The sequence below is a fragment of the Erythrolamprus reginae genome, chromosome 4 (assembly GCF_031021105.1).
Source record: "Erythrolamprus reginae isolate rEryReg1 chromosome 4, rEryReg1.hap1, whole genome shotgun sequence".
In the NCBI taxonomy this organism is placed as follows: Eukaryota; Metazoa; Chordata; class Lepidosauria; order Squamata; family Dipsadidae; genus Erythrolamprus; species Erythrolamprus reginae.
The window spans coordinates 12,310,955-12,324,457 of record NC_091953.1 but is presented as its reverse complement, the minus strand read 5'-3'; the positions used below and the strand labels follow the sequence as shown (position 1 = coordinate 12,324,457).

At 43.3% G+C, this 13,503-nt stretch overlaps 1 protein-coding gene across 1 annotated transcript in view; it reads right to left on the bottom strand.

The window, feature by feature from the left end:
* Positions 1–13,098, bottom strand: part of PANX1 (pannexin 1) — a 47,887-nt gene extending 34,789 nt beyond the window's left edge. Inside the window, exon 1 of the mRNA XM_070749620.1 lies at positions 12,589–13,098. Within this exon, the coding sequence (XP_070605721.1) occupies positions 12,589–12,769 (181 nt within the window). The 5' untranslated portion in view covers positions 12,770–13,098. The remainder of the gene's footprint in view (positions 1–12,588) is intronic.
* Between the last annotated feature and the right edge of the window lie 405 nt (positions 13,099–13,503).

The window sequence follows — 13,503 nt, the reverse complement described above, 5'->3', positions numbered from 1 at the left end:
AATCAGCTAGAGAAATTTGCGAAATACGAAGATCTAAAAATTGAGCTGCAACGACTCTGGCATAAGTCAGTGAAAGTGGTCCCACTGGTACTTGGGAGGCTGGGCCCAGTGCCATGGATCTCAGCAGACATTTGAAAACCATCGTAATTGACAAAATCTCCATCTGTCAATTGCAAAAGGCCCCTTTACTGGGATTGGGACACATAATTGGATATTGCATTGCTGGAGAGCAACTTGAACTAACTTTTGGTGTCCCAACATCTGGAATTTCTATCCTCCCAGTGACATATGAACTTTATCAGCTGTGTATATTCATCATTCTTAATAGATGGAAAGTCCCAATGCCTATTCTTAGTGGAGTTATAAAAAGATCAGCTGCTTCTCCAGCAGAAATTCTGGAAGCCCGTAGGGACTTTCCACATTTCTATGCTTTGAGATACATTGTGTGTGTCTGTCAGTCTGTCCATCCATCTTTAGTCAAAAAGTTTCTGAGTTTTCAGCTGTGGTGACACAGCCACCTAAGAGGTTTGTTTTCAGCTTGGTTTGTTTCCAGCTTAACACCCAAAGAGTAGATAAGCAGTCTAGTCAAATGTATAATATTCATGGAAATGATATGTAAAGGTGTATTACATTAAGGCCAATTGTTTGCAAATGCTATACATGCAGCCCTTGATTTGCAATCACAATTGATTGAATTTTTAAGCGAGGTGGTTATTAAATGAGTTGTGCCCAATTTTACAAACTTTTTTTTTGCAATTGTATGCGAAGCTCACCTCTGATTGTAGCTATGACGAATGCCATAAAATCACCTCCACCAAGGACTGAAGCAGCATCAGTGGGTGGGAACTACATTCAATCCTTAATTGACCACAGAGCTCACTATATGAGCAGCAGACTGGCCAAAAGACCTCCAAGGTCCCTTCCAGCTCTATTCTATTCATGCGATTTGTTGGAAAGCAATCTGTTTAAACATTTTAGTCCAGACTCTAGCATGTAGCTTAATCTTTTTCACTGGGTTACTTACTGCTCAAAAAAATAAAGGTAACAAACAACAGAATATAGATTAGATTAGATTTATTGGATTTATATGCCGCCCCTCTCCGCAAACTCGGAGCGGCTCACAACAATAGAAAAAACAGTACATAGCGACGAAATCCAATGCCCACCAATCCAATTACAATTTTAAGTTAAGAAATTCATAAAATAATCCCAATATATATAAAAACAAGCACACAATCAATCAAACGGCAAAACAACATGGGCAAGGGGGAGATGTTTTAGTTCCCCCATGCCTGATGGCAGAGGTGGGTTTTAAGGAGTTTACGAAAGGCAGGGAGGGTGGGGGCAATCCTAATCTCAGGGGTGAGCTGGTTCCAGAGGGTCGGAGCCACCACAGAGAAGGCTCTTCCTCTGGGTCCCGCCAGACGACATTGTTTAGTCGACGGGAGCCGAAGAAGGCCGACTCTGTGGGACCTAACTGGTCGCTGGGATTCATGCGGCAGAAGGCGGTCCCGAAGATATTCTGGTCAAGTGCCATGAAGGGCTTTATAGGTCATAACCAACACTTTGAATTGTGAGCGGAAACTGATCGGCAACCAATGCAGACTGCGGAGTGTTGGAGTAATATGGGCATACTTAGAGAAGCCCATAATTGCTCTTGCAGCTGCATTCTGCACGATCTGAAGTTTCCGAACACTTTTCAGAGGTAGCCCCATGTAGAGAGCGTTACAGTAGTCGAGCCTCGAGGTGATGAGGGCATGAGTGACTGTGAGTAATGACTCCCGGTCCAAATAGGGCCGCAACTGGCGCACCAGGCGAATATAACTTCAAGTAAATCAAACTTCTGTGAAATCAAACTGTCCACTAAGGAAACAACAGTGATTGACAGTCAATTTTACATGCTGTTGTGCAAATGGAATATTTGTGCAAATGAAATATTCAATGAGAATATTTCATTCATTCAGATCTAGGATGTGTTATTTGAGTGTTTCCTTTATTTTTTTGAGCAGTATATGAAGAGTTGAATACAGATAGTCCTTGAGTTACAACCACAATTGACCCAATATTTATGTTGCTAAGCGAAACATTTGTTAAGTGGATTTGCCCCATTTTACGACTTTTCTTGCCACAGCTGTTAAGTGAATCACTGCAGTTGTTAAGTTAGTAACATGGTTGTTAAGTGAACCTGACTTTCCCCCACTGACTTTGGTTGAAAAAGCTGATTGCGGTACATTGCAACCGTCGTAAGTTTGAACCACTTGCCAAGCATCTGAATTCTGATCCGGTGACTAGGGGGATGTTGCAAAGGTCATAAGTGTGAAAACCAGTCATAAGTCTGTAACTTTGAACAACTATTCACTAAATGAATAGTTGTAAGTCGAGGACTACTTATATAATAGTTCTCAAGCTTGTTGAATAGAGAAGCATTCTTCTGAGCATTTTCTTTTACCCTGTTTCCCCGAAAATAAGACGTACCCCGAAAGTAAGGCATGTCAGGGGTTTTGCAGAATTTGCTAATATAAGGCACCCCCCGAAAATAAGGCGTAGTCAAGTTTACATACGGTACGGTGGAAAAACATACGGTACCATTCAAAGCTGTTCATAGCGGTACCGTAATAATGTGGCGTCCCCTGCTGGCCCCTTCCATCGCTTTGTACCGTCCAGTACAGCAGACACAGTCTGCTGCTGTCTCACCGCCGTTACAGTCTCCACTACAGTGCGTGGACTGTAGCTCCTCTGGTGGCCGGAAGCTGCAATAGCGGGAGTATACTGTTGTACCAAACAAGTGCCGTCGTTTGTGTGTGTGGGTGCCATACTGGCAGGTACCGTACCGTAATCAGTGTACCGTACGGTACACTTTCTTTGGGGGTGTCAGCTTTTCTGCCTGTGAATTTGTCTTATTTGAGAAATATAAGGCACCCCCCGAAAATAAGACGTAGCACAACTTTTGGAGCAAAAATTAATATAAGACAGTGTCTTATTTTCGGGGAAACACAGTATGTTAAATTACCGATAGTCCTCAAAGTTACGACCTATCTCAAATAGGTGTCAATTTACAGCTTATAACTGTTGTAAAGTTGAGAACTACCGGTACCATATCCATTCTAAAAAAGCTCTTGGAATAAAAATGAGACATAAATGCATTTCACTCTAGGGGCATTTTTAGTTTATAAAAATTGAATTTCCTCCACTTCGCTAAATAAGTCTGGAGAAATACTTGTTTGAAATTCTGGATCATTTCACATCTCAGTCAATTCTGATAATTTTGAGTCAGATGAGTTCAACATTAGGCATGCTTTCAACCTTAATTAGCATAAATGCTCAATTAAAACACACTACACACCCTTAAAATTGAGCATAAAATGGTACTTAGGCAGCCATTAAGAACAAATAAATAGAAATAAATATGTTTATTCTTAAAGGAGTCCAGTCAGTGAAGCAGTGGAAGTGATGTGCCGGTGCTTGGAGGCTGTTGGGGTCTGGATGGGTGTCAACAGACTCAAACTCAACCCTGATAAGACGGAGTGGCTGTGGGTTTTGCCTCCCAAGGACAACTCCATCTGTCCGTCCATAACCCTGGGGGGGGGGAATTACTAACCCCCTCAGAGAGGGTCCGCAACTTGGGCGTCCTCCTCGATCCACAGCTTACATTAGAGAAACATCTTTCAGCTGTGGCGAAGGGGGGCGTTTGCCCAGGTTCGCCTGGTGCACCAGTTGCAATCCTATTTGGACCGGGAGTCACTGCTCACAATGACTCACGCCCTCATCACCTCGAGCCTCGACTACTGTAACGCTCTCTACATGGGGCTACCTTTGAAAAGTGTTCGGAAACTCCAGATCATGCAGAATGCAGCTGCGAGAGCAATCATGGGCTTTCCCAAAAATGCCCATGTTACACCAACACTCCGCAGTCTGCATTGGTTGCCGATCAGTTTCCGGTCACAATTCAAAGTGTTGGTTATGACCTATAAAGCCCTTCATGGCACCGGACCAGATTATCTCCGGGACCGCCTTCTGCCGCACGAATGCCAGCGACCGATTAGGTCCCACAGAATGGGCCTTCTCCAGGTCCCGTCAACTTAGCAATGTCGTTTGGTGGGACCCAGGGGAAGAGCCCTCTCTGTGGCGGCCCAGGCCCTCTGGAACCAACTCCCTCCAGAGATCAGAATTGTCACCACCGTCCTCGCCTTTCATAAGCTCCTTAAAACCCACCTCTGCCGTCAGGCATGGGGGAACTGAGATGTTCTTTCTCTCTGGGCCCCTACAGTTTATGCATGGTATGTCAGTATGTATGTCTGGTTTTTATAATAAGGGTTTTTAGTTGTTTTATTATTGGATTGCTACATATTGTTTTTATCACTGTTGTTAGCCGCCCCGAGTCCACGGAGAGGGGCGGCATACAAATCCAATAAATAAATAAATAAATAAATAAATAAATAAATAAATAAATAAATAAATAAATAAATAAATTGTGGTGGTAAGTCAAGCGCCAACTGCCGTGATGTAGCTTCCAAACCATTACCGAAAAGCACAACAAAACTTCTGTGAGATTCCTAAATTAGAATTGGTCCGTGTACAGTGTTATACCACAGTGGAGTCTGCTGCTTGCAGCTTAGTATTTACTTAGTATTTAATAAACCACATTGTGGTTTATTAAAATCAACATGGTTTATGATTTAGCACAGGGGTCAATAAGCTGCAACCATGAAGTCACATGCATTTGTTTCCTGAAGAGTTTAAATTTCCACTGCAAACAGTAACTTATGAAACCAAAAGTTGGTTTCCTTCATTTTGAAGTATGAAACACATGCAAACTTTATTGTGTGCCTCCATGTAGAATGTTGCAATAAAAATAGCCAGCCTAGCACTGTTTTATCATATGGTCCTAACTACTTTATGGCTCTTCATAGTCACAACACTTAAATGCAACTCTTATTTACCAAAACATTTCCCACTCCTGTGTTGGTTTAAGCAAAATTCAAAATGTACCTAAACTTTATGAATGCCTTGCAAAAGAGAACAGGGTCAAGGCTAAAAATCACATTTGCAACATGTAAACCACACCTACGAAGATATCCATCAGCACCACAACCCCAATGCCTGGGCCTAGAAAGTTTAGAACTAAGACGCCTTAAACAAGATCTAAGTATTGCCCACAAGATCATATGCTGCAACGTCCTGCCTGTCGGCGACTACTTCAGCTTTAACCACAACAACACAAGAGCACACAACAGATTTAAACTTAATATTAACACAAGTGAACACAAGAACAAGGGGACACAATCTGAAGTTAGTTGGGGGAAAGATCAAAAGCAACATGAGAAAATATTATTTCACTGAAAGAGTAGTAGATTCTTGGAACAAACTTCCAGCAGACATGGTTGGTAAATCCACAGTAACTGAATTTAAACATGCCTGGGATAAACATATATCCATTGTAAGATAAAATACAGGAAATAGTATAAGGGCAGACTAGATGGACCATGAGATCTTTTTCTGCCGTCAGTCTTCTATGTTTCTATTAACCACTCCAAACTTGACTGTAAAAAATATGACTTCCGTAACCGAGTTGTCGAAGCGTGGAACTCATTACCGGACTCCATAATGTCATCCCCAAACCCCCAACACTTTACCCTTAGATTATCCACGGTTGACCTATCCAGATTCCTAAGAGGTCAGTAAGGGGCGAGTACAAGTGCACTAGAGTGCCTTCCGTCCCCTGTCCTATTGCTCTCCTATATCTCCTATACCTTTCTTCTATTCCTATATCTCTTCTTCTATTCTTCCATTGATATGTTCTATTACTATATCTTCTTTTCTATTATTTCTTAGATATATTTTACTATGAGTATCTCCTCTATAACCTTCATCATGTATTTTATTATGTGTATATAGATATATACCCACTAAAACTCTCATTGTGTATTGGACAAAATAAATAAATAAATAAATAAACAAACAAATAAATATGAATTTTCCTCTTTTTTTGGTTGTTAATTCTGTCCCTTGGCCTCTTCAAAAAAAAGTCCAGCCTCCAGGGATCTTAATACTCATCTGATTTAAAGTATGATCAAGTTAATCCAGACAGATGTAGGCTAAACCTGGATATAATCATACGTTGTGCCATGGATGATGTTCTCTTGTTGAAGACAGGGCTACTGAAAGGCAGGTAACAGTCCCTTGACAGATTATTTCCTTAAGATGGGAAGAGTTTTTGTAAAAAGAACCTCCTAACGAATAATAAACTACAACATCAGTTGGAATCAGCAGTAATAAATATTCTGCTGGTCAAAGTCCAACAGTTAAAGTCAATAAAATGTGTCTTATGGGAAAACTGCAACTTCAAAGGATATCTTAATACTTAATGCATAAAACATATAAGGAAAGACTTAATGAACTCAATCTGTATAGTCTGGAGGACAGAAGGAAAAGGGGGAACATGATCGAAACATTTAAATATGTCAAAGGGTTAAATAAGGTTCAGGAGGGAAGTGTTTTTAATAGGAAAATGAACACAAGAACAAGGGGGCACAGTCTGTAGTTAGTTGGGGGAAAGATCAAAAGCAACAAGAGAAAATATTATTTTACTGAAAGAGTAGTAGATCCTTGGAACAAACTTCCAGCAGACGTGGTTGGTAAATCCACAGTAACTGAATTTAAACATGCCTGGGATAAACATAGATCCATCCTAAGATAAAATACAAAAAACAATATAAGGGCAGACTAGATGGACCATGAGGTCTTTTTCTGCCGTCAATCTTCTATGTTTCTATGTTTCTGTCTTAAAGCACAGATGTCAAACTCACTATGTCACGTTGCCGTCATGTGATTATTTTTCCCTTTGTAGAATTGGGATGGGCGTGGCCTGCACGTGATGCCTGCGACCCGCCAGTTTTACACCCTTGTCAATGTGACATCTGGAGTACTTCTGGATCAATACAGAAGTGAGGTCACCACCAAAAAGGCCTCTCCAAGCTATCCATTCTGCAAGCAAGGCATAGGAAGGTAGCTTTCCCACTGAGCACCTTAAGAGTTGTTGACGTTCACAACCAACCTTGCAACAGATCAGGGTTTTCTCATTGTTGGCAGCCTGAAGCTGGGCGGACTTCAACTCCCAGAATTCTCCAATCAACATGAGTGGGTGGGGAATTCTGGGAGTTGAAGTCCACCCACCTTCAAGTTGCTGAGGCGGAGAGATAGTGGCACAGATAACAAAGGTGATATTATGAATGTATGCATTTAAGCCACTCAATGCAAATGGGATAGCTTGCATTTATTTAGATGTACGGGCTGCCAAATGATAAGACTGTAGGTTGCTTGCAGAGCCTAAATAGCATGATAAAAGTTTAAAAACTCATCTTTGCTGCCAGGCCTGGGGTTCCTTAGACCTTCCCCCCTGACTGATGAATGCTTAGTTTGACTGCTGAATGAATGATATTGATAGTTTTTAATTAGAATTTTAAGATTGTTTTTTAAGGTATAATTGGATTGTTATTATTGTTTCCTGTTTTTCTGTACATGCTGTGAGCCGCCCCGAGTCCTCAGAGAGGGGTGACATATAAATCCAGATAGATAGATAGATAGATAGATAGATAGATAGATAGATAGATAGATAGATAGATAGATAGATAGATACATACATACATACATACATACATACATACATACATACATACAATATAATCCATATCGCCAAAGGGGGGGAGTGGTTATTCTCAAAACCACTGCTGGTAGAACTTATATTTGGGGAAAGAGAAAGAGTGAGTGTTAAGCTTCTCTCTTTGATTGTCTTACATTAATTAATCCAATTTAATCAGGTAGATCTCATTATCTGCAAGCAAGTCTCCCTGTTTATAATGGGACTTCTACCTTAATACAATAAATCTGTTCAAGAGTGCAAAGTTTGGCTCCTCTACTCTACTCTAGAGATTTACCTATATACTTAATTCCAACAAATCCTAGCAAGAGTTTCAGACTTAATATAAGTTAGCTTAATTATAGAGTATCGTATAAATTTGTATACATCCTTTTTAAACTCATCTGTCCTAAGTCCTATAGCATTTAGATTATATACTAATTATAATTTTATAGGATTCTCCCACATTTTAAGTCCTGAATGCTGTAATTTTATTTATTCATAATTTTAACTTTATCTTCTTTTATTCTATCAATGTGATTTTATTATAAGTACTCTGAAGGACATAGGTGGGGTTCTCAACCTGGGGGTCGGGACCCCTTTGGGAGTCGAATGACTACTGTATTTCACAAGGGTCACATAAGACCATGGGAAAAGACAAATTTCCCATGGTGTTAGGAACCAAAGCTTCTATTCTGGCGCCTTGGAACATATTTTTGCCAATCAGGTTAAAGCCCTGTTGGGAGAATTGGCACTAGACTTATGGTTGGGGGTCACCACAATATGAGGAACTGTATTAAGGGGTCACGGCTTTAGAAAGGTTGAGAATCACTGCCCTAAGCAACTTGCACAGATTGGAAAGGCTACTCGGATAAGCAGTGAAATGTTTCAAACGGATGGGTTCTACTTACCTTCCCTACCAGTTCACATTGCGTCAGAAGTTTGTTTGTTTGTTTGTTTATTTGTTTGTTTATTTATTTTATTTATTTATTTAAATTATTAAATATTAAAATATTAAAACAGTTAAAACACTTATTATAAAACCAAACATACATACAGACATACCATGCATAAAATTGTAAAGGCCTAGGGGGAAAGAGTATCTCAGTTCCTCCATGCCTGGCGGCAGAGGTGGGTTTTAAGAAGCTTACGAAAGGCAAGGAGGGTGGGGACAATTCTAATCTCTGGGGGGAGTTGGTTCCAGAGGGCCGGGGCCACCACAGAGAAGGCTCTTCCCCTGGGTCCCGCCAAGCGACATTGTTTAGTTGATGGGACCCGGAGAAGACCCACTCTGTGGGACCTAACTGGTCACTGGGATTCGTGCAGCAGAAGGCGGTCCCTGAGATAATCTGGTCCGGTGCCATGAAGGGCTTTATAGGTCATAACCAACACTTTGAATTGTGACCGGAAACTGATCGGCAACCAATGCAGACTGCGGAGTGTTGGTGTAACATGGGAATATTTGGGAAAGCCCATGATGGCTCTCGCAGCTGCATTCTGCACGACCTGAAGTTTCCGAACACTTTTCAAAGGTAGCCCCTTGTAGAGAGCATTACAGAAGTGCGCGTTGCCCTATGTCACATCGGGGAAATGACCCTCTGCACATGTGCAGAAGCCTCTGCGCATGAAGAGAGGGTTCTTTGCCAGCCACTTTCAAGGCATGGTGACCAAAGGACTGGTTTGTGGGTATGGCCAGCCGCCCATCGTTGCTGGTTTGGCAAGCGGGGGCAAAATTCCGCCACCAGTTTGAGCAACCCGCTTTGAAACTGGGAGCAACCTTCCACTGGTGTCAAACCAGCAAGAAAATAAGTCCACTTGCCTCTGTGACTCAACTTCCAGACAAATCTGGATGACTTAGAATCTTCCATCAGCGTGTTTGTTATATATGTTTATATTTCTACTTCCTAAAGAAATAATTGTGTTATTCTACGCTGGACTATGACCAAAATGCAATTAAGTGATTGATGTTTACTTAATTTATATAGCTGCCCATCCCACGCCCACGACATCCAGGCAGATTACCGTTTTAAAAAAAAAGGAATAAAAAGATACATACAATAGAATAGAGTACAGAGTACAACTTACAACCAGTGAAGGGTTACCAAAGTTTTTACTACCACACTGTGGCCGTGGCTTATGCAGGACGCCCTGCATTTTCTTTCAACATCTTTCAGTGCAAATTGGGTGCTCTGGGGTGGAGCTCCATTTTCGCTACCCCACTGCATCCCCACCGACCCCCGTCCGGGTAGTAGCCCATCCCTGTCTACGACCATCATTGAGCTCAAAATGTATGTCACCATTTAAATGGGTTTTGCTACACAAAGATGGAAAGAAATGGAAACACCGAAAGAAGAAGAAGTACTCAGGAAAATTATAGAATGTGCAGAGCTAGATATGATGACGAGGCGGTTAAATAACCAAGAAGAATCTGAATTCTATAATATTTGGCAGATGGTATATATCTGGTGAGATTAAAAAAATGTGTATAAGGAGGTTGAAATATAAAGTCAAAGAGTTAAACCTATTGGAGTCTGCAGAGAGGACGGCATACAAATCTAATAAATAATAATAATAATAAATAATAATAATAGAAAGAACAAGCTATTATTATTATTATTATTATTATTATTATTATTATTATTATTATTATTATTATTTATTAGATTTGTATGCCGCCCCTCTCCGAAGACTTGGGGCAGCTAACAACAATAAAGAAAACAATGTAACAAATCTAATATTAAAAAGTAATCTAAAAACCCCAATTTAAGAGACCAATCATACATACAAGCATACCATGTATAAATTCTATAAGCCTAGGGGGAAGGGGGAAAAAATTTCAATTCCCCCATGCCTGACGACAGAAGTGGGTTTTAAGGAGCTTGCGAAAGGCAAGGAGGGTGGGGGCAACTCTGATATCTGGGGGGAGCTGGTTCCAGAGGGTCGGCTGCCACAGAGAAGGCTCTTCTCCTGGGTCCCGCCAAATGACAGAGCCAAGGTGGCGCAGCAGGTAGAGTGCTGTACTGCAGGCCACTGAAGCTGACTGTAGATCTGTAGGTCAGTGGTTCAAATCTCATCACCGGCTCAAGGTTGACTCAGCCTTGCATTCTTCCGAGGTGGCTCTGTTAAAAAGTGCTATTGCTAACATGTTGTAAGTCGCCTTAAGGAGAAGGGCGGCATTAAAAAATTGAATGAATGTATGAATAAATAAATATTGGAGGACTACCACATCACCCCTAGTCCTTCTTATTAAAGCCTTGATTCATTTGTCTTTGGACAGCCTTAGAAAACTTGGGGAACACACACACCCCTGCAGCACCTCAATCTTGAAATGCCTCACTTGGTCCTTTCGATCACTGACGACCTGCTACCAGAACAGTAAGGAGCTATGTTCCGGTAGTGATTTTGGGGATGTACACTCAGCTGTGCATCCCTGACGTACGCTTGCATCCGCCAACGTGATCTTGTGTGAAGTCGCTTGCGTGAGTGAGATTTCAGTGGTTTTCACGGATTTTTGGCTTCTGCGCATGAAGCAAAAATATTGCCGAAAATCGCCGAAATCTTGCTCACGCATGTGTTCTCAGATGAGATTTCACTTGCTGCGCATGCGCAGAAGCCAAATATCACATCGACGGGTGCGTGCACACTCGCCAGATGCCGGCCTCGGAGGGTGCACGGTAGCGCCAAAGACAGCAGTCCTTTGCTGCTTTCATTGATGAAAACAGATCATTTAACAGCAACAGAGTGATCAATACCTGGAATGCACTACCTGACTCTGTGGTTTCTTCCCCGAACCCCCCAAAACTTTAATCTTAGACTGTCTATTGTCGAACTCACCCTGGCTGTTCCTAAGAGGTCCGCAAAGGGGGCGTGCATAAGTGCACCAATGTGCCTACTGACCCTGTTTTACCGAACTATTGTCCTCATTTATCTGTACTGCCTTTGCTTGTTCATCTGTCTGTCTATGTATCTGTTTTTCTACGCCACCCAACTCCCTAGGGATTCAGCGCAGCACAGATTGCTTATTTGACCACTATGACAATCATTAAGTGTTGCACCTCATGGTTCTTGATAAACGTATACAGTATTTTCTTTTATGTACACTGAGAGCATCTGCACCAAAGACAAATTCCTTGTGTGTCCAATCACACTTGGCCAATAAAGAATTCTGTTCTATTCTATTCTACTCTATTTCTATTCTGTTGTTTATGTTTATACCAATACCTGTTATACATATTTGTTTATGTTTAATCTAATACATGCTGTCTTGTGCATGTTTGATGAATGAATGAATGAATGAATGAATGAATATCTGTGTTTGTCTGTCTGTCTGTCTGTCTGTCTGTCTGTCTGTCTGTCTGTCTGTCTATCTATCTATCTATCTATCTATCTATCTATCTATCTATCTGGCTATCTGTCTGTCTGTCTGCCTGCCTGCCTGCCTACCTGCCTGCCTGCCTACCTACCTACCTACCTACCTACCTGTCTCTCTCTCTCTCTCTCTCTCTCTCTCTATCTATCTATCTATCTATCTATCTATCTGGCTATCTGTCTGTCTGTCTCTCTATATCTATCTGTCTGTCTGTCTGTCTGTCTGTCTGTCTGTCTGTCTGTCTCTATCTATCTATCTATCTATCTATCTATCTATCTATCTATCTATCTATCTATCTATCTATCTATCTATCTGTCTCTCTCTCTATCTGGATATGTATGTTCCCAGGGGAAATAAATAAAATATATTTTTTAAAACAACAACAACACTTTGTCCTCAAAGGCACCAAAACCGGGGAGTGAGAGCCAAGCCCAACCGTGCCCTTTGGCAGCCAAGGGGGAGTTCTTCTTTCTGCCCCCCCTCCATGCCCCCAATAGCAGCCCGAGCCCCGGATGAGGGCAGGCAGGCAGGCGCCCCCCCCCCCCCGCCAATCTCCCCACCCCCGGGCAGCGTCTGGGCTTACCCACGGAGATCTCCTGCGCGAAGGCGAGCGAGATGAGGAGGAGCGGCAGCCCGACGGCGATGCAGGTGACCAGCTTGTCGAGGGCCAGCTCCAGCCGCAGCCCCTTGTAGCGGCTCTCCGACGGCTCCTTCAGCAAGAAGTCCGAGAAGACGTACTCGGTGGCGATGTGCGCGATGGCCATGCTTGGCGGCGGCAGCTCCCAGACGCCAGTGGACCTCTCGCCTCTCCCTCAAGCGCGCGCAGCCCGGCCCGCTCGCTTCAAGCCAGGCAGCATCTCCAGTCCCAGCCGCCGTCGCTTCGTCCGCCCCCCCCCCCGGCACCTGGCCAGGCGGGGGTGGCCGCCCCAGGGTCTCTGCCCCCTCCGCCCGCCCGCCCGCCAGAGAAAACCCGGCCGGGTGAGGCGAGGCGCGAGCCGACCCAGCCTTTGTTTGGCGCCCTCACCGAAGGCAGCCGAGCATTGGCGGGGAGGGAGAGAGAGACACCCCGCTCCTCCTCCTCCTCCTCACCCCCTCAGCCACCACCACGCCGGCCCTTTTGTCAAAAGGGAGGCGGGGCCAGGCGAGCTAAGGGGCGGGGCCGAGGGCGGGAAAAGCGGGGGAACCCGGGGCCTGGGTACTGACTGAGGGAAACCGCGGCCTTGTGGAGAGAGAGAGAGAGAGAGAGAGGGAGGGAGGTCGTGAGGGAGCAGGTGGCTCGTCGGGCTTTTCCCAGAAGGAGGCTTCTTTTCCCAGGGGGTCGCCATTCGCCAACCTTGCCAACTTTTAAGACTTGTGGACTTTCAGCTCCTAGAATTCCTCAGCGAGAGAGAGAGAGAGAGAAGAAAAGAAAAAAAGAAAAGAAAGAGGGAGGGAGGGAGGGAGGGATGGAGAGAGCAGGAGGCTGGCCGGGCTTTTCCCAAAAGGAGGTTCTTTAAAA